Below are 26764 nucleotides of genomic sequence, written 5' to 3'. Positions count from 1 at the left end.
AGAGGCACAAATTAAGCTAAAACAAATATAATAAGACAGTATGACAACCTTCAAAGGTGTTTTTTGCTATTCAGCATTTATTTTATTAACAACATTAACTCGTTTTTTTTTTACATATAATGGATTTCTTTATGCAGTTAATTAATAAACAATCGGTACTATTGCAGATATGCCGATGGTTTCAAATTCATTAAAAATCGGCCGATAAATATCGGCGGCCGATACATCGGTGCATCACTAATTTAAAGTGCAACGTAATTTAAGACATGCTTTTTAATGCGTTAAATAATGGTGCAAATACCACATAACTCAAGCGCAAACATTAGTAAATCACGTTGCGTGAATAATTTAAATAATCTCCTTCCAAAAATCTGCGGCTGAAAGGGAAACTCCTAGAAATGCATATGCAATAGGGTCGTGCAAATAACTAAATCACACCTTTTCAGTGCTAATTATCCACTGGGCGTCTTTAGTAAATCCCAACAGTTGTTATTTAACGACAAAATTATGGTTTGCGCTTGCGCAAGCTGTTAGTAAATCTGACCCATAGTGTCAAAAAGTGCACTTTGTCTACTTTAAGAAGCAATTCAAATTTTTTGAGAGCACAAATGGTTAAAGAGTTACGGTAAAACGAATAGTATGTGTGGAATGTGTGATCGACGACAAGTTCCAGACAGATCCAATATCGAAAATATTAGTTTGCCATGTAGATGTTCATTAATGTAAACGATGCGCAAAGTAGTTAAATCAAAAAGTGCACGGTAAACAAAGTTATTGGCTTCTGAAGTAGGTGGTCGACTCTGAACTGCGTTTTCAAGTTATTTTCAAATCTTACAGCCTACAGTCCCGCGAGACACAAAAACCCACACACACTTTGGCTAGACAAAGACACTTGGTGTTAACAACATGTCGGTGTCACTGTGTTTTGAGCTGTAAAGGCAAGTTTGTGTTGTTAAAAATGTGAAGAAACATTGGTTAAAATTACTTTTTCAAGGCGGGTTTTGCTAAACTTTTGGCCATGAAAGATGATTCAGTACAACTTTATTTGGAACAACATGGGGATCTCTGGGGTTCTCTAAAAAATGGGGTAATAATAAAGGGACACTCCACTGTCTCTGAAAATATGCCAATTCCCCAGCTCCCCTAGAGTTAAATATTTGATTTTTACCGTTTTGGAATCCATTCAGCCGATCTCCGTGTCTGGCGCCACCACTTTTAGTATAGCTTAGCATAATTCATTGAATCTGATTAGACCATTAGCATTGCGCTCAAAAATGACCAAAGAGTATCTACATTTTTCCTATTTAAAACTTGACTCTTCTGTAGTTACATCGTGTACTAAGACCGACAGAAAATTAAAAGTTGCTATTTTCTAGGCAGATATGGCTAGGGCTATACTCTCATTCTGGCATAATAATCAAGGACTTTGATGCTGTAACATGGCTGCAGAAGGCGCAATGATATTACGCACTGCCCGAAAATAGTCCCCTACCATTGAAAGTTACTAAGGGGACTATTTTCGACTGCTGCGTGATCGTTGCGCCTCCTGCAGCCATGTTACAGAGGCAAAGTCCTTGATTATTACTTTTTAGTGCAATGCTAATGGTCTAATAAGATTCAATGGATTATGGTAAGCTATGCTAAAAGTGGTACCACCAGACCTGGAGATCAGCTGAATGGATTCCAAAATGGTAAAAATCAAATGTTTTACTCTAGGGGAGCTGGAAAATGAGGATATTTTCAAAAAAGTGGAGTGTCCCTTTAAATGTATATTTTGAAAAAATGACAGTGTTTTTGCATGCATTTAAACCTGTTGTTGGGGACTCCTTAACAATAACGAGAAGCTTAGAAATTGGACCTGACTGGCACTTTAAATTAAAAAATGTAAAAAAAATTAAGTCATTTTTGGCTTCAAGTGCAGCCAGAATTTTCGTTTCAATACACCACTAATTAGTATAATTATAATACCAGTTCCTGTAGCAGCTTAACCAGTCAAGCATTGCATTGACTGCACAAAAGATCATGGGTTTAATCCCAGGCTTCACATATACTGATAAAATGTATTCCTGATAATTCACTATAAGACATAAAAGTTTTTGCCAAATGCATAAATCTAACTACAAAACAAAAACTCTATACAATTACATAAATATATAAATATTACATATACCAAAATATGAAACGATTGATACAGCAAGGAAGTTTACCCTTTTTGGGACAAAATTTTAAATCCATGGGCCACCAGCAGACAGAACCCCATGCTCGGCACATAAAGAACCCTTTCGGCCACAACAAAGCCCACAGGGAAAAACAGGTTGGATGCTGGGATGAATGGAAGGGCGATAAGAGACAGGGCCTAAAGGAGATTAAAAAAAGAAATGAATGTCTCATCTTTGGATCCTCCAGTTAGTCACAGTCAAAAAACATGAATGTGAAAATAACATCTACAAAGATTGCATTTTCCTAGAATACATTCTTTCACAATCTTATATGGCTTTGGGAAACATTTTTCATGGGTTATTCATATAACTTCCTTAAATGTTCGGGAATAACACAGTAACACCTGTCCATCCAAAGGTAAACATTACACAAAAGGAAGGAACAATTTATCCAAAAATATAGATTGTTTGTTTGTTTTCCGACCCAAAGCTCTTGGAATGTAGCCATAAGTCATATAGATGGTTTCATTGGACACACGTGCGCTGACGCTATATGCGTCTGGATCCGAACTTTACTTCCGGTTTTGTTTTGTTTTATGGTCTAACTAGTTGCTAAACTGATCTCTTGAAACAATGTATCGTCGAAAATAACAAATGTTTGGGTTTCCTGGTTAATCTATGTGTTGATTTTTTGCTTGTTATATTAATAAACTACGTTTAAAGAACTTCGTTGTTATTTATTCTTAGCAGAGTTTACCGGAAATTATGTGCGGACCACGACAGCCGCTTGTTTATGTTGTTACTGCTGAAACCGTCTATATAATACTATTCTGAAGGTTTTGTGTCCTTCAAATGTCTGATGCCAAATGTTGCCATCTTAAGATCTTAATACAGCAAATTATGTACATTGTGTACAGCTATAGGAATTCAATCCTATTTTGTGTCCACTAGCTTTCATTTATCAAGGCAAATAAGATGAAAGTTGGGACCCTTAAGACAACATTACCTTGTCAACCACTAACATACTTTCAAGTGACTTTAAATTCCCACGAAGGCATGACCCAAATTAACTAAAAAAATCTGTGCTGCTCATTCAATAATAAAAAGAAGTGTTTTTGAAGTCTAATGAGAGGAAGTAGAAACTTCAGTCTCTCATGCATCTTATCAAGGATTTGTGGTAACCATCTAAGGCCCAACAAGGCATAGAAAAGCCCCTGTAAATCACAAAAATGTTGGATTAAAATGTTCTCATTGTTTGCTTCAGACAGGCATGTGCAGGTCCAAATACTAATCACTCTCATATTTAGCTGGTTTCAGAAAGCTTTGTCTGAACCCACACCATGCGTTTGATTAATCTCAAACTAACCCACCAAATTATGCACACTTGACCTATAATACAACACAACTGGATGAAACTTAGCCATCTACCCAATCCGAATGTTCAGAGAAAGCGGAAAAACGTAATATCCAAAATGATTAATTTACTACAAACTTGAACATGTCATCGCAGTTCTCTTCAAACACGGTTCTCCTCATTAACTCACAGGTAAACACGCCTGTCTTGCACAATGCATGCCAGGCCACAAATGTAAGATTGGGATTACAGGTTTTATTCATGAAAAGCACCTTATGACAAGGTGATGGATTAGGATTTTTAGAAACGCTGAACCCCTCTCAGGGCACAGCCCTTGGACACCCTGTTTTGAAGAACAAACTCTTGTGTTTTGTCTAGCTACGACTAATCTCACCTTTTCTCGGCAGAAGTTTTCAGGAAATTTATGAGTTAATAGTGAAGTAAACCGCAGGGTGTGATAGAGAGGAGCCGCTTAAAATTCCAAACAGGGGCATTCGTCTCGCATCACAAGGTGAATCGCCAAAATTTATTTTGGCAAGGACTTCAATATATATATATATAATATATATTCAAAACAAAACCATTGGTATTTGCTTTTTCAGGGGCCGATTTAACGGAGCCGAAACAGCAGTGTAGACGACATCATATTTATCTAATTTTCTCGATGCCTTCGCAGCCAAAATCAACCTGGATGAAAGCAAATGCTGTGCAAACATAAGCTTTGTCTGCGGTTAAGATAAACTGCTACGCTGCATGCGGTCTGGTTGCTTTGGAACATGCGACATACAAAAATTCTCAAATTAGCCAAAACTTCACAACTAAAGCGTTTCCTGTTTGCACAAAATGAATGTCGAGGGTCTCAGCACGGGGAAACATTTAAATAACAAACCGCAGCCAAATCAAACAGATACAGACTAATATCCTCATACAACCTGTTCTCAGTTTCCCAACCGAAGCATAATGTTAATACCCAATCCCCCTGCTGTTTTCGCATTGTCCGCTAATGAAGATTTGTGATCTCCTTCGGTCTCCGAGGACCGCCTTTGCCAACACAGCAAAGGAAGTTCACCAAACTCTGTTGACAGCACATGGAGGCGCAAATGAAGAATTCATTGTGCTGTTACACAACGAACGAGCAAAGATCCGAACAAACAAGCCGAGGGAGTTTAAACTGTGACATCGTGAACTTTTGCAAGCGTGAAATCAGCCAGCGGTCCAACACATGTAGACATCAGAGCTGTGGGGTCAAGCTTTAGGACGATAGGATCTTTTATGACAAGGAGGGGGAACATATGCCGCATCTGGATGTAAACTAAGCAGAAAGTGTTTAAAAAAAAAAAACGAAATGCGCGTGAGGAGGAAATGTATGTGCTTACAGATACTAAATAAATCATTCAGTGGAAGTCCAGACATTTTCCAAAAGCTGATTAAAAAAGACATAGATCTCTATGTATAAAAGGGTGCGAACACAATGTTTAGTTGCAACTTTTAGACGTTTAAATAAAACTGAGCGAAAAGCAAAAACTATTGTGAAATTGTGTTGCTGATTGGAAAAGAAACCTTGAAGAATTCGTATGTTTTAGTCTTTCCACAAATTAACTACCCTTTTGGGTTGTTCGTGTACAAAAAAGGCCAGTAAAATGTTTAAAAAACGGCTGTAAAAATGTATAAGATTATTTTTTCCCCTAATTTTTAGGGGTCAAGCCGAAAAGGGGCGAAGACCCCTATTCAGTGTTTCCTGTAGCACATTTCAGTTCAGGCGGCCCGCCTAAGCTTGGAAACCATACCGCCCTTAACTAGGTCATCAAAAAAAAAAATCGCTACACAAAAGGGCGTCAAGTGCATCTTGGCTGCAAGCGGGAAGCACGCTAAACGGGCGAAATGAGAAGGACGTGGTCCGGACCGTCACTTTCTGGAGGATAACTAGCCAATTGATTAAAAATCTCGGTTAATAGCGCGGACGTTCTACAACGTCTGCTTTAGTTTGTGTTTATTAACCCTTTAGTTTTACTTCAGCACGCAGCTATTCCCGTAAGAGGTATCTGTTAAAAACATTTAATTCATTAATAATATAGAATGTGTTTATTTTCTGTCATAGTTTGTTCAAAATTAGGTTTTATTTAAGTGTTTTAAATCAAAATATTTTAATTTTCATCATGATGCATATGCCCCGCCCCACCCCTTTGATTGCCACGCCCTCTGTCCCGCCCACTCGCTCAACCCTACCACCTTAACTAACAAATTTTCTGCGGGAAACCCTGCTATTGTATCTGTTATTTTTCATAAATCTCTTAATCAATCTCAGTACTGATCAAAACTATCAAATGTTTACAAAATTTCCATGATTTTAACTCTTTAATTGCCAAGTTCATAAGTGGTGTCACTGATTTGGGGGGAAAAAACACACAAATTGACAGATTTTCAATATAAAAAGCGATTGTGGACTGGATTTTTTTAACATTTTCACAGTCTTGGGCATGCCAAAGATTGATCAAAAACATTGACTTTGATTCATTTTTAGTTTTTGTGCAGGATAATTTTTTTCTCCCTCATTTACTGTTTGTGCCCCATTGACTTCCATTATAACTACATTTTTTGATTGCAAAGTCATGACATCATATTATCATGCATTCTTAATTGTTGGCTGTTTTTCTATTTGCTAAAAGGTAAAATGTGTCATTTTTACTGTTGATCACCATGTACTGTAGCACCATTAACCCTTTAGTAGACCTGTGCGAAAAAAAGAGCTGGATTTCTGGCTTGTTCATTGAGTTATATGGAGTATAGCAGCATATTACAGAGAGAGAGAGAGAGAAAGAAAGAGAGAGAGAGAGAGAGACAGTGCTTACACACACACACACACACACACACACACACACACACACACACACACACACACACACACACACACACACACACACACTAATACTCCATATAACTCAATGTACAAGCCAGAAATTAAGCTGTTTTTTGCACAGGCCTACTAAAAGGAAAAACCGGCAACAATCAAGAATGCATGATAATATGGCGTCATGGCTTTGCAATCAAAAAAATGTCGTTATAATGGAAGTCAGTGGGGCAAAAAATCCACGAACAACTAATTAGGGAGAGAAAAATAAAAACTGATGCTGCACAAAAACTAAAAATGCATCAAAGCCAATGTTTTAACCAATCTTTGACAAGCCCAAGACTGTGAAAAAGTTTTTATATTAAAAATCAGTAATTTTGTGTGTTTTTTGTCATCAAATCAGTGACACAACTTATGAACTTGGCCATTTAAGAGTTAAAATCATGGAAATTTTGTAAGCATTTGGTAGTTTTGATCAGTACTGAGGGTGATTAACAGATTTATGAAAAATATTTGGAAAAAATATTAATTTGATGAATTTTTACAGCAGTTTAACGTAGTGCTTTTTTTGAGAAAACTTCAAAGAATTTTCTCAAAATATGTGTCAATATAAAATTTGTCCAAAAAATCATTCCATTTGCTGAAACGCATAGAAAGTTGTGGCCAAAATAAGACATAAAAAAGCCAAAAATGGCCTCAACAACTCATAAGGGTTAAAAGAAAGCAGCTGGGGCAGATCGAGTTACCAAGATGGCCGCCAATGGACCGATTTGCATTAAAGGATCTTTGAAGCACATTAATTAAAACCACAAGAAAAGTCTTTTCACTAAATTAGTATTTTCTAAACACAAGATGTTGAAGTTTTTCTTGTGGTTTTCATAAATGAAAGATTGGCAACACAATCCGCTCCAGCTTCTTTCTACTTGTGTGTTGAAGACTGAAATCTTTCGTTTTTTTTGTTTTGTTAGGATGTCACTTAGATTGTGATTTCAAAACACATTTTCACTAAACAGAAACAAGATGAAGATTTCAGTATTAAACATAGTAGATAAAAACAGACTGGAGTGGACTCTGTTGCCAATATGGCCGCCAATGGCTAATAAATGGTCTTTAAGGGACATTCAGTAAGTTTGTGGTTTTGGTTTGAACACATAATTAGCTTTGCATCACAATGGAGAAACAAAATACAATTCCTGTGGTTGTTTCACAATTCCAAATCTCACATTTTAGTCTTATAGTTATCACCTAATTCACACTACAAGAACAATTGACTCGGACTTTCACTCCAGTTCTGGGAAATAGCTTATGTGCAGTTACTTATGAAACGGGACACTCAGTATGAATAAAACAATGCTAAATTACATCTGACAGATTGCAAGTTAAGCCGCGGGGAGTGTGTCAGTTAAACATTTTACATAAACATTTTCGGGATGATTCCCTACTGTGTTTTGAGAAATATCAGAGTTTTTGAGATATACGAACAGCATGATGTTATTCCGTTTGTGGTTACAAAATATACTAAACAGAGAAAAGCTTATGATTACAACCCACGCGGACCTGATTTTCTACATTTTAGATCCGATTTCTTATAAAGCCCACCCACCAACTTACCATAATGACAATCTTGGCAGAACTGTGGGTGTACCACAGGCTGTGATAGGCCAGAAGGCTCAACAGGGCGTAAAATACCACCGTTGCCAGGTTTCGAGGGTCCAACAGGGACTCCACGAGGGGGATAGTGCCCATCGTCCAATCACAGCATAATTCGGAGGGGTTAAGCAGCAGCCAGGCGTTTACTGGTAGGAGGTAGTTGAATGTCATCTGCCTGGTCGGGGTGGAACTGACGGCAGCTGGGTTATCAAACCTGATAACAGACAAAAATAAATTAATGAGTTTTCCTTTCCATTAAAACATTTCTTAGACGTTACACTAGACAGACACTATAGAATTTGGACAGGGTTTCGTTTATATAAGAAAAGCACATTAGGAATGTTTGTGTTTCCAAATCAACTGCATGATTAAATAAAATGTTTTATTGGCTAAACTCACCAAAGATTTATGCAGCAACATTTATGTTTCAAATATAACAACATAATGGTTTGTTTCTGTTCTGGTGGAGCGAAGCCAAAACGTTAAGAAGCTCTCCAATATCATAAATATAATTGTCACTTACAAGGGAACAATTTCAAGGGTCGAAGTTCAATAAAAATCTATTGTGCGTCATTGTGCAGCAGTGAAGTTTAATGGCTTCATTGTAATGGCATAGAGAGGTTAATAAAACATATTTAGACTGCAGCAGAGAGGTTTGTTCAAATGCAGACGGTAACACTTTACAATAAGGTTGTATTTGTTAGTAAATGCATTAACTCAAGTCAAGTTTTAAATAGGTAAAATATCGAAAGTCTTTGGTTATTTTTTTGCGCGATGCTAATGGTCCAATCAGATTTAATGGATTGTTCTAAGCTATAGTAGTGGTACCACCAGACACGAAGATCGGCTGAATGGATTCCAAAACGGTAAATCAAATGTTTAACTGTAGGGGAGCTGGAAAATGAGCATATTTTCAAAAAAGTGGAGTGTCCCTTTAACTTACATATCAATAAATTAGATTTTACTATTTCGTATATTCAATACACAAAATTCCAATAGACTCAATACCAATTCCAAAAACAGATTTCACAGTTTTTACACTCGTCACACACTGTCAATGTCCCTGAAGCTTTGCTGCCCAAACATCGTTTCATGTTTCCTAGTAAGTTAGTTTTTTAGCATTTCTGTTCATTTAGCCCGTGACCATCATTCTGCATTGCATTACGTCCCATATGCGAGTAAAACATCAGAAACAAGTCCAAGCCACGCTGGTAAACAGTCAGATTTAATGCTAGGCATCAGGCAGCTTAAAAAAGTCACTAAAACAACGAAGCTGCCAAAACTGATTTGTGGCAATGGGCCACTGACTTTGAGTCACAAGTCCAAATACAATTTAAAATGTTGTGGTTTCTTATACTTCTTTAGTTTGCATTCTTTACGGTATATGCAACAGCAACACTACCCAGGTGACAATGACTACTTTTAAAGATGGACTGACACCTGGGTATAGTTTATTAGGTGTATATATACAGTACAGTATTTGATTGTATCTGATTGCAGCCCGCCAACCTCACTGTCTCTCTGTCACATAAGACGGACTACGCCTTTTTAACATTATTCTCATTTGTATTTTTCTATTTCTTAAAGAAATTTCTTCACAAAGATGATTCTTTTGAAGCACAGCTAAGATATCAGAAGGGGCTTAGTGTTAGTTGCTTTGTTTAAATCTGACTTCTTTTTGGAGTTCTTAATAAATCAATTAAACCACTTAAAGGGACACTCCACTAATTGGAAATATGCACAAGCTCCCCTAGAGTTAAACATTTGATTTGGAATCCATTCAGCTGATCTCCGGGTCTAGCGGTAGCACTTTTAGCATAGCTTAGCACAATCCATTGAATCTGATTAGATCATTAGCATCGCTCTAAAAAAATAACCAAAGAGTTAAGATATGTTTCCTATTTAAAACTTGACTCTTCTGTAGTTACATCGAGTACTAAGACCGACAGAAAATTAAAAGTTGCGATTTTCTAGGCAGATATGGCTATCAACTATACTCTCATTCCAGCGTAATAATCAAGGACTTTGCTGCTGAAAATGGCTACAGGAAGCGCAATGATATTACGCAGTGCCCGACAATAGTCCCCTGCCATTGAATGTAAGCAAGGGGACTATTTTTGCTGCTGCATAATATCATTGCGCCTCCTGTGTCCTTTTAAGGAGCGTCCCTATAACTCTTCCCCGCCATTGACGAGTTAACTCTTCAATTAAGAGAAAACGCTTCCTTGCCAATGACGAGTTTTTCCAGCAATCCATATTTCCGCTATTATCCACCAGATGGTGCTCTTACCTAACTTATAAAACCCAGAAGTATCACCTTAAGGGAAAATAGTTCAAACTGTGTATGTTTTGATGATCACACTGAATCTGATCTCTATCAAAAAGAAAAAAAAACACAATTATTTAAGCTTTTTGCTAAAAATTTGGTATTTTTGAAGAAACCTACCCATATTTGAGAGAAGATAAAAGAGAACAAATGAAGGTAGGATGAAACATTTTTTTGTTTCATTGTTGTTGGAAAGCATAGATGATGTTCTTTTATTTGATGTATTGTATGTTTAACTCTTTCGCCGCCAGCATTTTTCATAATTTTCACAAAAGTTTAATGCCCTTACAGAAAATGCTCCTTTTTAAATATATAAACATACAACATATGAAATAAAAGAACAGACCCTCTGCTTTCAAACAAAATAAATCCATTTCATCCTACCTTCATGTGTTCATGTGTTTTTATCACCTCTCAAATATGTGTAGGTTTCATCAAAAACACCAAATTTTGAGCAAAAAGCTGAGATAATTCCATTTTTGTGAAGGACTTTTTATAGAGATCAGATACAGAGCGATCTTTAAAACATACACGGACATACAGCTGTTTGCCCTAGGGCAAAACTTCCGGTTTTTATAAGTTGCGGTATTGCAGATTGACGAGATAACTCGTCAATGGCGGGGAAAGAGTTAAATATTTAAAAAAGAACATTTTCTGGAAGGCATTACACTTTTGTGAAAATAATAAAAAAAATGCTGCCGCTGGCTGGCAACTTTTTTTCAAAACACAGGCGCGGAAAGAGTTAATTAATTAACTTGACTTTGAAATCTATTACCAGGAAATGAGAACATCCTGATTTAGTTAAATCTGCGGGAAAACATCAACTAGTTACAGACCTTACATTTATTTATTTGACAGACACTATTATCTAAATTAACTCACAGTGCATTTCAAATAAACAAAACACTAAATGCACTTACATTAGTTTTCAGTCTTCACTATAAAACATTTGCCTTAATTAATGTTAATTTTTGTGAGCATGGAATTTTCCAAAGCAAAATATTTCTGCTGTTTGAAATGGATACAAATTTAGGTCTAACACTTGGCTTTCACAGAGGGGAGTGTTTTGGAAATTTTTAAAGGGTGGGAAAGCCAAATGAAAGAATTAAAAACTCAATAAAACACTCTTTGCACAACGTCCTACATTTTATCTCTTGGAAGACAAATGTTTTTGTTTAAGCCAAGACATTCCAACATTATCTCGATATACAGTAAGAAAACAAAATATACTTTAGAAAGTATGTTAATCCAACATATTACGTCTCTGCGATAGTGCTAATACAGGTGGCTGGAGACAGTCGTGGATTACGTCTGGGGGATTAACGATCGCTTCCGTGACAAATCCAACAGGATTTTCCTTAGTGATCCCAATCAATTTTCCAGGTGATGATCAGAGAATAGTAGTATGTCTATATACTTTCTTTTCAAACAAAGCTTTAAGACTCGATAAGATACCCGTGTAAGGGTGGGTGAAGTTTATCACAATTCACTAAGCCTCTTGATATCACCTCATATGTGGGTGGATCCAGATCAACAGAGAGTCATATTTATCAAGCTATCATTTTAGTACTTTATACATAATAAGCAGACCGACAGTCAACATATTTCAAATACATTGGATTGAGAACAGGTTTGCTATTAAATGATACCACAGGCAATATGGGTTTGTTTGGCAAAGATGCTGTTTTGGCTCTTGCATTCAACCTAACCATTTTCATTTACAAACCAAATGCAATAAATCTAAAGTATTATAAGTAAGCAACAGGCCATTAGTGCCATTTTTCTTTTTTTTACATGTGTATTTTATAAATAAATACATACGCTCTCGCCCGAGTAGATGGGTTTCTTCTCAAATTAAAAAATGTGATAAAAGCTACCATTATTCATTGACAGTGGCATTTTATTAAAGTGTCACGAAAGCTTTGTTTGAGTAAGGCTTTCTAAGCCGACACTTTACAGAGAGAGTTCTGAATTAATGCATGTATATCACATTTCGTGACAGAAACTAAACTTTTCAATCCAGCAACAAAACGGCACAAAAAAATGTAATAAATTATAAAAGATTTCCACTTATTAAAGTGTGTAATTTTTAGAAGGATCTCTTGAAAGAAATGCAAAATAATATACAACACTATATTATCAGTGGTGTATAAAGACCTTTCATAATGAACCGTTATGTGTTTATTACCTCAGAATGAGACCTTTTTGTCTACATATACCGAGGGTCCCCTTACATGAAAGTCGCCATTTTGTGCCGCCATGTCTCTACAGAAACCCTTAATGGACAAACTTTTTTTTACTAATTTGTCTCTGATGACATGTTTGTCCTGTGGCGGCTAAAAAACGAGGGGTAAGCAGTGGACTAAGCCATTGGTTGCAATTCACCAGCACCTCACCACTAGATGCTGCTAAAATGTACACACTGCACCTTTAATACATTTTAATGATTGCTACTATTTTAATCAGTGTGTAACCTGTATATATCTGTTAACATCTTAGAAAATGTGTCATTGAGTATTACGCTGCATTTATATTCATAATTGAAATAAGGTTCACATACACTAAATATTAAACCGTCTCTGTTGAAAATATTACTCAGTGGCGGCTCGTGACTGCTCTTCCGAGGCGCACAAATTCAAAATATGTGTTCGGAGTGTCATGTGTGTTGCTCGTGTTTTCAAAATATGTGTTTGTTGTGTCGTGTGAACCATGTGCATCACGCATTTTGTCAAAATAAGTCTGCTGCACACACGTCAAACAGTTTATGATAAAAGAGACGCTCACGTTCACAAAATACACGCAAGACACTCCCTTAACAGTAAACTCTGATTACGCATTGGCCTGAGTAAATAAAGTTCACCAAAAAGGATACAAACCTGTATAAATATAAAATTGATCAGAGGCCCCATTGACTTCCATTGTAGGAAAAAGAATCCTATGGAAGTTAATGGGGCCTCTGATCAGTTTGGTTACAAACATTCCTCAAAATATCTTCCTTTTTGTTCATCAGAACAAAGGAATTTATATAAGTCACATTCACGTTGTTTTTAGCAATAAAAATGGTGCCCTTTAACCGAATTAGAATTTACAATCCACTTTATAAAGCTTTTAACCCTTAGTATAGTTTTTTTGAGTTTTATCCATGTCTATGAATCTAACCCATATCAGATGCTCGGCTGTGGTCTTACCTGGTAAACACTGGCAGCTGAGACTGAATGACCTGTACCCTGATGATAACCAGCAGAAGTGTGCTAATGATGAGGACAATGAGCTTCAGCAGGGTCTGGAGGACAGCGTAGGGAAAACCGTCTTTTCCTCTTAACACCTGAAGAAGTGTGTCAATCAACATGGGCAGCGTGAACTATATAAAAGAAAGAAAACCATAACTGGCATGACGATGAGAATTAAAATGTTTGAGTACTGTATATATGCAGAGTGCAATAAATCCACTTAACCAATCACAGCGCACCATTCCATGCATTTTAAACAATAATGGCGGCGAGTTGAATACACACAGAATCCTAGTTTTCAAACACAAAATAATAATTTTGATGGCAAAATCGAATAATATACGTGAAAGGCACTCGGGCGAATGAAAAATACCGGCTGTTGCTTGGTCTCACGTGACAGCATCAAGTTTCTGTCATGCTAACACACTGACCCCACTGGATCTTATAAAAAACTTTCCATTATTTTACTCAAAGTCAACTAAAATCGAGCAGGATCAAAACATTTTACAGCTGATCGGTGTGAAAAAGTTCAGCGATGACGTCCCAAGTATAACAGCAGCAATGACAGTGTTCTTAATATTAGTAAGTAAGTGTTTTTATTAATGCCATTAATGGTTATTTTTTTAAATCAATGTATATCACCAGTCAACTAAATGAATATAACACGGAAAAGATGAATGCACATTTATATTTTGATTCAATGGATTTATAGCATTTAAAAAAAAACTTGTCATGGATTTATTGCATTTTGCGAAGAAAAAAAATCAGTTTTTATAATAAATCTTTGAAAATCAAATTATGGATTTGAATTTTTAATGTTATTATAACCTAAAGATGCTATGTGAAAGTTTGTAACACAAAATAGTGGTTTTCATCTTCATTCTTGGTATAGAAAACTAATTTTACCCAAATTAGTCAAAATGGATTTATTGCGTTTTGGAAGCAAACTCTTCATTTACTGTAATAACATATTTATATAAATATTACATAAAAATATACACATTAAAGGTGCAGTGTGTAGATTTTAGTTGCATCTAGTGATGAAGTTGCGTATTGCACCCCTCCCTTTCGAAGCACATAGAGAAGCTATGATAGCCGTCACAGGACAAACATGTCATTGTTTGAGACAACTAAGTGAGAAAGGCGCTCTATAGAAAAGTTTGTCCGTTTAGGGCTACTGTAGAAACATGAAGTCATAAAATGGCGGCTTCCATGTACGGGGACCCGCAGTGTGTGTAGATAAAAACATCTTATTCTATAGGTAATAAAAACAATACAGTTTATTTTGTAGGGTCTTTATACAACACAGTTATCTATATCATATTGCATTGCTGTCTAAAGATCCTTCTAAAATTTACACACTGCACCTTTAAAACCAATAATTAATGAAATTTTTGTAACTGTACTGATAGAAAGCGAGGAAAAGATGGCGAGAACTGGAAAACAATACAGGCTGGATTCGAACCCCATATGAGCACCACAGCTCAACTCCTTTGGGGTACGTGGCTAACCACTTGGCCGAGTGATACGAGCTTCGCATCGCTGCAATCAAACTATTAACACGCCACATTACCTATACAACAGACACAATAGATCTTCATAACATTAATCTATTATAAACGACCGCGGCCGATAAGAGTAATTATTTAAGCTACATGTATTTCAGACGATATTAACGTCTGCAGGCTGTTGGTGCATATGGGTTGAATTACTGGCATAGTTGAAGGGTGAACCAAGCAACGTTCGTCCAAGGCAAAGAGCCACAGACCTCGAGTTCTTTTCAGAAACAACAGCTGCTTAAATTCATTTCCCCTTTCAGCAGCTCCCTTACATAAAAGGATTATGCCGGAATCTATTATGTAAAATATAATTGCATAATGCAAAGGGCAAGGTGGACTGTCAAAAGAGAGCATCGCGCATTCGAACACAGGCATGATATCAATAAACACCCCGGCTATATAGAGCAACGATCCAATATAGATGTTATTATGTCGCTAGCCGTGGATAATGTTATAAATGGTGTGAAACCCTTAAAACAAAACCTTTCACCGGATCAATGCGTTTCCACCGACTGTAACACGCAATGTGCACAACATCTAACTAATGTCAGTGCGTCAAAACATTTTGATTTTTGAATCCCTGCCGTTTTAAATGGAATTGTGTGTTTTCACATCTGGTAAGACTTGTGGTTAAGAAAACTATGAGGCTATGAGCTGTTTTGTTTCACATCAATGCTGTTCGAAATGAGAGATGTTGCCCTAAAGTTATTTACTTAACTGTCACTTAAAAAATAGTTATGTCTTATTTTTTTTGTTGTTTCTCAGGCTGAATGTATTGAATGAAGCATCAGATAAGAAACCAGTCTGTTATCGGTTCAATGTTAATGTATCAGTGTTGATTTTCACACTTTGACTCTGAAATAATAAAGCAGACACGCCCTGTGTCGGTACGAAGGCGTACCGAAAAATATGCAGGTGTCATGTTGGATGCACATTGATGGCATTTAAACAAACGTAAATAGGTTTTGAAGTTGTTTGCAGGGAATGAAAGTCTGAAAAATCTGGATAAAACATTTGGCATCCGGTTTTACTGCCTTGTTCGTTATCGTGTACTCGTTCATTGCTAGCCGCGGCGGTCTGCACACCTGGCATACGGAGGGCCAGGTTTAAAACCAGTCAAAGGGCCTACAACAACAGCCTGGGGCTTTTAGTCGATACAACATGACTAGACAGTGAGTTCATTTGTGGTGTACACTTGCCTACACAAAAAAATGATTTCAAGAAAAAAAATTCTTAGTATTTTTGTCTTGTTTTCAAGGTCTGGGCAAAAAAAATCAATTTTTCGATTAATCGTTTTTTTTTTACGTGGTCGATTAAAAACGATTCTCAAATGCCATGATCATATTTGATCAAGGAATGGGACTGTTCAGCATACATTTTTCATCTTGCATCGAAATTGTACTGTATTTAATAGGGGTGTCACGATTCCCCAAATCCTCGATTCGATTACATTTACGATTCTAATGCAACGGTTCGATTCAATTCTTGATTGAAATCCTATGCCATTAATATTTATTATTATTATAGTAAATCCAGCACGTCATAAGCAGCTGCGCTTCTCTCTGTCTCACGTACACGCGCTTTCGCAACTGTCTGAAGTGTAAACATAAACTAAAGTAGTAATCCTTACATATTTGTTCAGTTTTATGCGTTTCATGCGAGCTGAGGCAAACTATCCCTTTTGTTTAAAATATAATCCGCTGCATCTTGGTGGCTCACTGTCGCGCATGTGCAGAGAGCTGCGTTTTGTCCGATGTCAGATCACAAGTTAGTAATCCTGTTTATGATATGCATTTCAAGGAATTGTAGCAATACATCCCTCGTGTTTAAAATATAAATATCAGAGTTTTTTCCCCCCACTTGGCAAGCCGACCAGACGTGACGTGGGGGAGTGGCAGCATCGACGATCCCATTTTTTAATTCGAAGTTCGAGGTTGTGACTTAATTTCGATCGATTTAAAATCGAAATCGTGACACCCTTAGTATTTAACATGATTGTATGTATTTGAAAATTAGAGATGGGTTCTGTTTTAATGTACCTAAATAAAAAAAGTGGTAACAGCCTTCATTAGATTTCCTCACTGTTGGTGTTTTGACAGAGCGCTCTGAACCAGTAGCTGCTGGTGGGGTCCAGATTTAGGCCTCTAGCCACTGCCTGAGTCAAGTGATCAGCAATTTATATTTTGCTGTTGTTGTTAACAACAACAACTTAACAGAATTTGTCTCCAGTCCTATTCAAAGTTATATTTCTGAACCAAGTCTTTTAAAACTGGTAACTTTGATTTGGTTGTTGTAGTTTTTGTGTTTTTGTTCAAAGGCCTTTACGTTTCATATAAGTTTGTATTTTTTTTTACATTTTATTTATCAGAACTTTAATATATTTTGATGTTCCTCTGTTCTGTTGTGACGATAAATGAAACAAGATTCTTTTTAAAATGCATTATCATATTATTTTAGTTAAAACTCATAAATAATGTTAGTGAAATCTGTTAACGTTTTGTTGCGTGTTTCTGAAAAAAAAAATATCGGCCGATATATCGTAATATCGGATTTTAAAACCGACAAACATTTGTATCGGTATCGGCCTTCAAAATCCTTTATCGGTCGGGCTCTAATCGATACCCAGCCCAAGTAAAAAATATCTGAAAATTCTTAAATTAAGATGCTTTTTCTTGATGAGCAAAATGACCCAAGAAAATAAGTCTAGTCTTTAGACCAAAAATATCAAATTTAAGTGATTTTGTACATAAAACAAGCAAAAAAAATCTGCCAATGGGGTAAGCAAAAAAATCTTGAACATTTTTCTTAAACACTAAATTCAAGAAAAATTTGCTTATCCCATTGGCAGATTTGTTTGCTTGTTTTATGCACAAAATCACTTAAATTTTATATTTTTGGTCTAAAAACTAGACTTATTTTCTTGGGTCGTTTTGCTCATCAAGAAAAGGCATCTTAATTTAAGAATTTATTATTTTTACTGAAAACAAGACAAAAATACTAAGAATACTTGAAAATCATTTTTTGCATACTAAAAAGGGGGGGGGGATCACAAAATAAAGTGCTCATCCTTAACCTGAAGGACTTGAAACACATGTTAGTGTTTGACAGCCTCAGTCCCCATTCACTTTCAATGCATGGGGAAAATAAGCTGCATCGGTTCTGTATCTAAAACTTTTACGTGTAACAAAAGAAAATAATACAGTTTTGGAACGACAAAGGGATAAGTAATAAAGTTTTGGACGAACCGTCCCCTTTAACAGAAACTGTCTAATTTTTACAATAGGACAAAAATTATGGCCTCATAAAACATTGTGTTTTACACCAGGTCATTATGACAAGAAATTGTTCCCAATAATTCCTTAAAATCTGTTTATTTGCTCATGCTCAATGCTTTTTATTGTTTCCAAAGTAAAGACGTGCTGCATCGCGAGACGGGACGCGTTTTAGTTTCACCGTAAATTTTCAAGCGAGTGCCACCGACAAAAGTGTACACCGACTCTGCTCCATCTTCCTTTGTTAAACCGATCCGTCTGGGCAGAAGTTTATTTTGTGCTGAGCAGAAAGGGATGCTAATATCGAAAAGATCGTTGTGTTTTATGACTTCCCCTAAACGCAATATTGTGGTCTTTTTGTACTTTCTAACAAATAAGCCTTTGATCCAAAGACCATATAACAGATCTTACTAACTTAATTAAACCATCAGCTGTGTGCATCAACAAAGTATTGACTCGTGAGGTAAAAAAACAGATTCATTCTTACCCCTTGGGCAACAAACACCTCGTAAATACAGCATATCCCAATGACAGTAATCCCTTGCTCCTTGCATAGCGTGGCGACGGCAACCAGGATCACGGTTAGAATAATAGGAGTCCACACTGAAAACAAATGTCTGGGTTAAGTTACATCGAGACTTTAATTAAAGAGATGAGTGTAAACATCTGCATGGGTAATGTGATGATCATTTTGCGGTTTGGTTATTGAATATGCCAAATAAAACATTCAAAGATGCGATCCTTCGCTTGAGATTTACAGCCTTTTGTGGATGCTGTATCACATAAAAACATTTTGGTTACAAAGGTTTCATTATTTAAAGTGTACGCAACCCATAAATCACTCAAGCGGGTTATGGAGATAAAGTTTCACACAACTGCTCTTGTGAACCCACTATGGCGGCTACAGTAACAACGAAGAGTAATTTTGAAAATTGTTTATTTAACTTGCGCATCTGTAAAATGTCATTCTGATGATTGACTTTCAAAAAAGGATTAGCAGAGGCAAACATCCCGGAGTGCGATGACTGACCCCATAAAGCCTTACCTTTATGGCCGACTGTGGAATGCTGTCCCACAAGTCTTTGCATGATGCAAATCATAAACACAAAAGTGAAACTGGATTTAAACAAAATACAGCCCAGAAAAGACACTGCATAGTTGCTTTGGCACAAAGCCACCAGACGTTAATGATGCGTACAGGCCATAATATGCAAAGTACTGGGAACTCAGCCCTACAATTGCAGACACATTTTTACAAAGTGACTTATATATACGGTAAATGTGTTTTTTTATGTGTATGCAAACGTACGCACACATTCAAAAGCACAGCCAAAGTATAGTTTATTTGACTTACACGTGTATGCAGAAATTTGATGTATGCACATTGCCTGGGGTAAATTCTCCTGTATGCGCATGCGCAACCTACGTGTACGAGGGGTTTCAAAAATCCGACAGTGCATAATCTGAATATAATATTATAGTTGTTGTTGTTAGTATTATTATTACTATCATTATTATTATTATTATTAAGTTATTATTATGGGCATTAAAAATATTCTTGTAATCATAATAATATTTAGAATTATTATTGCTATTACTATCTTTATTGTACATACTATTGTTACATAATATAAATATTATTTTTTACACAAATATCTGTATTATTGTCAATTTAATTTATTATTATCATTATTATTATTATTATTGCTTTATAACAATATCACCATCATGTGTTCTGTTTAATTGTATGTTTTGCACTTATAATTGCATAATATGCATAAAGTGGACCATGCTTTGCCATTTACATTGAATTTAATCTGTTCGCTGAGGATCAAACCATGGGTGATGTTTTGCGTCGCTAACGCAATGCTTTACACCAATTAAGCTATTTCAAGAAGGGTTCAAATTGATCATCAGACATGATGCTAAGCTCTGCCTTAAATATGTTACACTTCTATTCATGTAAACAGTTGTAATTGCAATTAAATTTATTTTCAATTCACGGTTATTAGCACTTCCATTCATTCTGACTACAGTGTCCAGCTTTCATCACTTTTCACTTTATTTATCATGACTCAACTTGTATACTTAAATGTTCTGATTTCTTTGTATGAATTCAATATTTGGTTTGATGGCTACATCTGGTGTAAATTTTGTGCCAATAGCCCATATAGAAATCCCCTTACTGGTAAATATACTGATTTCAAAAACGTATTTTATCAAACTATATATAGTTTGGTTCTAAAACGCGATAAACGGCAATTGAAAAAAAATGAGTTACTTCCTCAGTATTATATTAGTTCAGTATTTAAAAGTAAATTTTTAACGCAAAAAGCAATATTCGCTGTTTTATTCTGTCATCTTTTTTCCCTTTTTTTCCAAAACACAATAAATGCCACTATAGAGAGAGAGAGAGAGAGAGAGAGAGAGAGAGAGAGAGAGAGAGAGAGAGAGAGAGACAGAGAGACACATACACACACACACACACACGCATGTATAATAAAAAAATTAAAATTAAATATTTATATATAATTTAAATTATAAATTAATATAGAAACGTATATACACATGTAAATACTTCTTATATATCTACATATTTGTGTATTTATTAATACATAATTATTAAACACAGTACACACACAATATATACACGATTAGTCGCGATTAATCGTCATGCAGCCCTAACATCTATTCATTTATGTGCACATTTTATGGCATATTTGATGCTATAAAACGGGAAAGCTTGCCTGAGCAACAAGATTACCTGGGGATGGGCTTAGTAAAAGGTCAATTCAACTCAAACCTAATGACTGTCCAAATTCGTCTTGCCCATCTTCTTTGATTTTACTAATAGTCAGTTTTACTCCCCATGTCATTTGTTGCCCTCTTTAAAATGTAGGTGATGGCTTATTTAAGGCAAATAAAAGAATTAAATCAATAAACGCAAAAATAATCACTTGTCATCACATCGGGGACACAACAAGAGTGAAGATATTACAAGACGGATTAGGAATCTGTTAAAAAAAAATCACAATGGGTGGTTGGGTTGACAGCCGCAATATAATAATTGTGGTAAGAATGTGTCAAGTCAGAATCAACAAATGCCAATATGACAGATCTGTGAAAGCAAAGCTGTGTACTCAGGATTTTTTGGGTGGGGACCATGGCAAGCCTTTGAATGGGAGGCGAGTCGCAGCTTGCGTGTCGTGTCCCGGGTATGAACTTGTCGCAGCGTGCATGTACACTTTTGTGCGACTGCCGTAATGGCAACACTTACCGATGGAGCGGTCGGCACCTTTTGATTTGGTGTACGCCAGGAACGCTGCCAATAAGAAGATGGAGGACAGCAACTCGGCCCTGCCGACGACACCCGTCACCTTTGGGCAGAAACATTTCAACATTGATGGCGCCAACATACATTTACATTCAGACATTTAGCGAGCACTTTAATCCGGCGAAGCGTTTCATCATCACATCTCTCAAACCGTGTAACAGGTGGAATTTAAATTAATCTAATTTTAACAAATCATTGATTGATTTTAAAGGGATAGTTCACCCATTAATTAAAATTCTGTAATCATTTACTCACCCTTATGTTGTTTTAAACATCGTTGAACATAAAAGAAGATATTTTGATAATGATGGTAAACACACAGCTGCAAATACCCATCCACTTCCATAATAATATAGGTTTTTCCTGAAAGTCAATGAGTGCTGCGTGCCATCATTTATCAAAATGTCGTCTTTTGTGTTCAACAAGAACCTCACACAGGTTTAAAACAACATGAGGGTGAGGAAATGATGACAGAATTTTCTTTTTCGGGTGAACTATACCTTTAAGCGTCTTGTGCATTTATGCCACGATCACAGTTTGGATTGGGAAGTTTGTGACATGAATATAAGACCAGAGTCGTGTGACAGGTGCAAGATGAACCAGTTTTAAGCAATCAATCACACCCGTGAAGGTGAAATTACTTTCACCGTGGGAACTTTTGCTAAAGATACTGTAAGCAGTCATATGTTATGCTTTTATATGCTGTACAATTCTCATTATCTTAAAAGCAACCAACAAACATATGTGAAATCCATCAATACAGTTTAAAGCATCACAGATGAACAGCTGCAAGAATCATTATATGTATATATATATATAAAAAAAGGAAAAGCGTATTAATTAAGTACAAGCAGGTGTACATGTATATTAGAGATTATAAATGAGATTACAGTAAGGCTAAGGTCAGATAAATGAAAACCGAACTCTTATTTTTCTTCTCCAGCTGTCAGATCCTAAACTGACTAGTAGCATTCCAACAACTGTTGTTTAATCAGATAATATAATACTATATTTGAGCAACATTGGTAATCTTTTGACTTCATGAACTTCAAACAAGCGATATCTTGCCTAAGGAAAGGATAACATTTGCCGAACAAAAAACAAATATTGACTGAAATGAGTGTTTCCATAGTAATGTTTGACCGTTTATGTGCAATGCTAACATTAAAAATGCATTACTGCCACCAAGAGGCGGCATCGGTGAATGTTATTCCAGTCGCTCATCATGGGTGTTTGTTGCTTATTCCATGGTGACAAAAATTTTCTCATGCAAAAAAAAAAAAACTCAGAGGCTAATCGTCTCAAGGGAAGTCGTATCAAGGGGTAAATAACAGAAAGTATGTGAATTTGAGTCCAATGTCCCGCAGTGGTTTTGTATGTTGGTTTTAAACACTTAGCTCAAAACTAAGTATAGCCTAGGGATTTAAAATCTGGGCTGTTCGAAACTCGCAAGTTGCAATCCTTGAGTGATCTACATTCTACCCTAAAGCAAGGCAGGTTGATCCCTGTAACCTAGTCTAAAACTTGACAAAAATATTGCAAGGAAAGACACAAAAATCATTTTAACTTCTTTTAGTCATGTGGCAATAAAACATTAACACTCCAATACAGAGATCCCTCTATTATTATTATTACTATTATTGTTTATTTTATTTGTGTGTGTGCTTTTTTTTGAATATATTGAAAGAGGTTAAGGGGTTGTGAAGATCTTATTTATAGATAGTTTGTCATTTTTCTTTTGTGCTTTTTTATACTGCCATTGAAAATGCTAATATAAAACACTGAAAATAAGAAAAATAACTTTTCCTGAGGCTCATAAAAAATAAAAATAAATAAACAAATAAACCTTGCTGTACCTGTGACTTGTTTAAAAAAAAGTACGACAAACAAATTATTTGGGACTTCCAGGTTATTATTTACTGGTCGAATACATAATAAATGGTGACAGATCTGTTAAACATACAAACATGTACATGAACTATATACGTACAGATCAAGGTTTAAAAGTTTAGGGTGACTTAATATTTTGTGCAATAATAGAAACTATGGAATAACACATAGGGGACTTTGGGAAGGATGTAATTACAAAATACATACAATAATATATACAGTGGGGCCGGTGACTTCTTTTTCGAGGGCGCACGATGCGATGCTCGTCACAAGACGTTTGTAGACCGTTATGCGTGTGGCTCGTCATTTCAAATGTGTGCTCGGTGCGTCATGTAAACTTATGTGCATCATGCGTGATGTCAAAATACGAGCCTGCTGCAGATGCTTCGAAGGGGTTTATAATAAAAGATACGCCCACATTCACGAAATATTCGCAAGACACTGACTTAACACTAAACTCTGAATAAACTAAATGTTTAAACCAAAAATAAAATGAGATTAAGCGAGTATCTGGCAAACGCGAGCGGTGATTCTCGCGAAATTAGACTTATGAGGTGTCATGACACATTTTGATAAAAAAAGTAAATGCAAAGTAAAAGTATCAAAATAAGAAGCATACAGTTACAAACATCGCTTCACGTACTATTTTGCACTTCAAATGACATCATACAAACCAATTTTGTTGTTTTTTCCACATTTAAGGGAAAAAATTTCATTACCGCAATGTGTCCATGACTGGATTTGGGTTCTTTGACATAGAAATATTTATAATTAAAAAATCTAAAAAATAAAAAGCTTCAGTGCATGTAATACTATAAACATTTACAATAAAGAAACATGTGGTATTTGGTGATTATTGGTAAATGTAGAAACAATAATAAGGAATATAAATGTGTCCAAGACCAATTTTCTCATCCTCCGCAACAATTTTCAATCATTGTTTAAGCCCTCAAGGAACTAACATTTTCCAAAAAAAAATGTTGGAAGGGACATAATTGACTGTGACACTCAAGATGGCTACCAGGTAAGCAGTACTTATTTTTTCTCTCCACATAAAAGTTAAAATTTTGTTTGTAATAGTACCTAGACAACTTTTTAGTTCTCATTACCGAAACATGAGTTTGTAAATGCATAAATTTAATGTAATATCATGTTGCGGTAATGATATTTTTTGATAATGATAATCTAAAAAAAAATGTAAAAAATTCTATTAGAAAATATTTTTTTAAATTCTCTAAAAATAATGGTTACAGTTAGCCTGGCTCCGCCCTCCTACGTGCTTCCGCTTAATTTTCATTTCGCTTCAGTACTACGTCTGGGACTCCTCTGTAGAGTTTCGTTTTCTCCAGCAAAAATCTGCAGGTCCAATCAGTGAACAGATGGGGGTGGCTAAGAACGATGACTTTGAGGTCGTGCGTCAGTTTGAGTTGTAGTTCAGTAATGGCAGTGGAGAAAGACATGAGAAAAGCTATTCGGTCCGTTGTTGCAAAACTGCAGAATATACAGAAGTTAAAGCCGGAGCAAGAACCAGGTTTGCTAAGTTTTGTACGTCTGATTATTCTTACTTGTTGTTTCCGGCCGGTTTCGGTGCATGATATACGTCACGACCAAACGTTAGCGATTGGTTATGGCAGATTCAGAGTGACTCTGGGCAGATCCAATAGTTTTAAACTTTAACAGAGGACCCTCTTTAACGGAAGTAACGCTTTGCAATGGAACGTGGCCAGACTCTCTGTACAAATGAAATGAATGTACGAGAGTCTGGTTGGACCAGGCTAGGTTACAGTAAGTTCAGACCGCTTAATCTTATATGTGCAAAAAAATGGCTTTTTAAAAAAATCTGATGCCGGACACATTCTAAGTCTGGATTTCGTGATAATCACCCGATAATCACTCTTTTATCATAAACCCCTTCAAAGCATCTGCAGCAGGCTTGTATTTTGACAAGACGCATGATGCACATGGTTCACATGATGCAACGAACACATATTTTGAATTCACGCCCCTCGGAAGAGAGGTCACCGGCCATCACTGATTATAAAAATATAATACTTTAGGCCTCTTCACGATAGTCACCCTGTGCCTAAAAATTGCAGTACTTTTGTCATTTTATGGTGCTTTTTAAAATGCATTTTGAAGGCTTTCACATCCATTATTGGCTGCTTTTTCTTCATGATTGTTCACATTATTAAACAAAATGAATACTAATGACTAATGAATAAAAGAAAATTAAAAGAAAATAGAAGAAAATTAAATAGTTTAGCACAGTTATATTTTGCCTAAAATACAAACTTTTTTCGGACATTTATGCTAAATTAAGATTTGTAAAGTTAAAAGAAAATATCCTTAATCTGAAAACTACACAGCTATTTTAAACTACATTAGAAGTTTTTCGAGAGGTACTTACAGCTTCTGTGTGGATGGGGTGGACGGCAAACAGAAGAGCTGCTACAAGGCTGGTGTTTCGGTCCAAGAGCAAGCGACAGAAGTGAAGGAAGAAGACACACACCACGGCGTGAAGACCCACATTCAGAAGATGATAGGATGGGGAGCTCAGTTCACTGAACAGGTAATTCAGGCGGAAGGTAAGGACAGTAAGCGGTCGGTAGGACTTATGGCTCCTCTCCTGAAGAACAAGACAACGGTTGTTGGACGTAAGTGTACATACAAAAACATACTGTAGGGAGATAGCAAGCTGATGCTTTTAAATTGTTTCAAATACCACAATGTTACAAAACAAATTAGTTTTTCATTTTATTTTTCATGGCGACTTTAACAATTACATATGTATCTATGTAGCTATATGTTGCTCTCTTACGTATGATGAAGTTTAGAAAACAGCAATCTTGAATACAATATAATATAACTACAACAGACAGACAGCATCTTGTGCAGTACTGCTTCCATGTGTCCTTGTGAAACATAAGCTAAGTTTTGACAAAGGCTTCCTGCATTTGAAGGCAACATTGTTTGCAATGCTTAACGAGAAACCGACACAACATCTTAAAGGGGACATTTCAGAAGACTTTTTTTAAGAAGTATTTGGTGTCCTCAAAGTGTGTATGTGAATGTTTATCTCAAAATACCATATAGATAATTTATTATAACATGTTAAAGGACAAGTTTGGTATTTTACACTTAA

At 36.0% G+C, this 26764-nt stretch overlaps 1 protein-coding gene across 2 annotated transcripts in view; it reads right to left on the bottom strand.

Annotated features, from left to right (window-relative positions):
- tmtc3 (transmembrane O-mannosyltransferase targeting cadherins 3) overlaps positions 1-26764 on the bottom strand; it is a 41985-nt gene that overhangs the window by 13276 nt on the left and 1945 nt on the right. For both annotated transcript variants that reach the window (XM_055191722.2, XM_055191723.2), the window contains exons 3-8: positions 26030-26248; positions 21676-21775; positions 18886-19001; positions 13526-13698; positions 7973-8225; positions 2208-2356 (exon numbers count right to left, since the gene is read on the bottom strand). In XM_055191722.2, the coding sequence (XP_055047697.2) occupies positions 2208-2356; positions 7973-8225; positions 13526-13698; positions 18886-19001; positions 21676-21775; positions 26030-26248 (1010 nt within the window). The remainder of the gene's footprint in view (positions 1-2207; positions 2357-7972; positions 8226-13525; positions 13699-18885; positions 19002-21675; positions 21776-26029; positions 26249-26764) is intronic.

The sequence above is a fragment of the Misgurnus anguillicaudatus genome, chromosome 6, assembly GCF_027580225.2.
Source record: "Misgurnus anguillicaudatus chromosome 6, ASM2758022v2, whole genome shotgun sequence".
Classification (NCBI taxonomy): Eukaryota; Metazoa; Chordata; class Actinopteri; order Cypriniformes; family Cobitidae; genus Misgurnus; species Misgurnus anguillicaudatus.
This window is presented reverse-complemented; position numbering and strand designations above follow the sequence as displayed.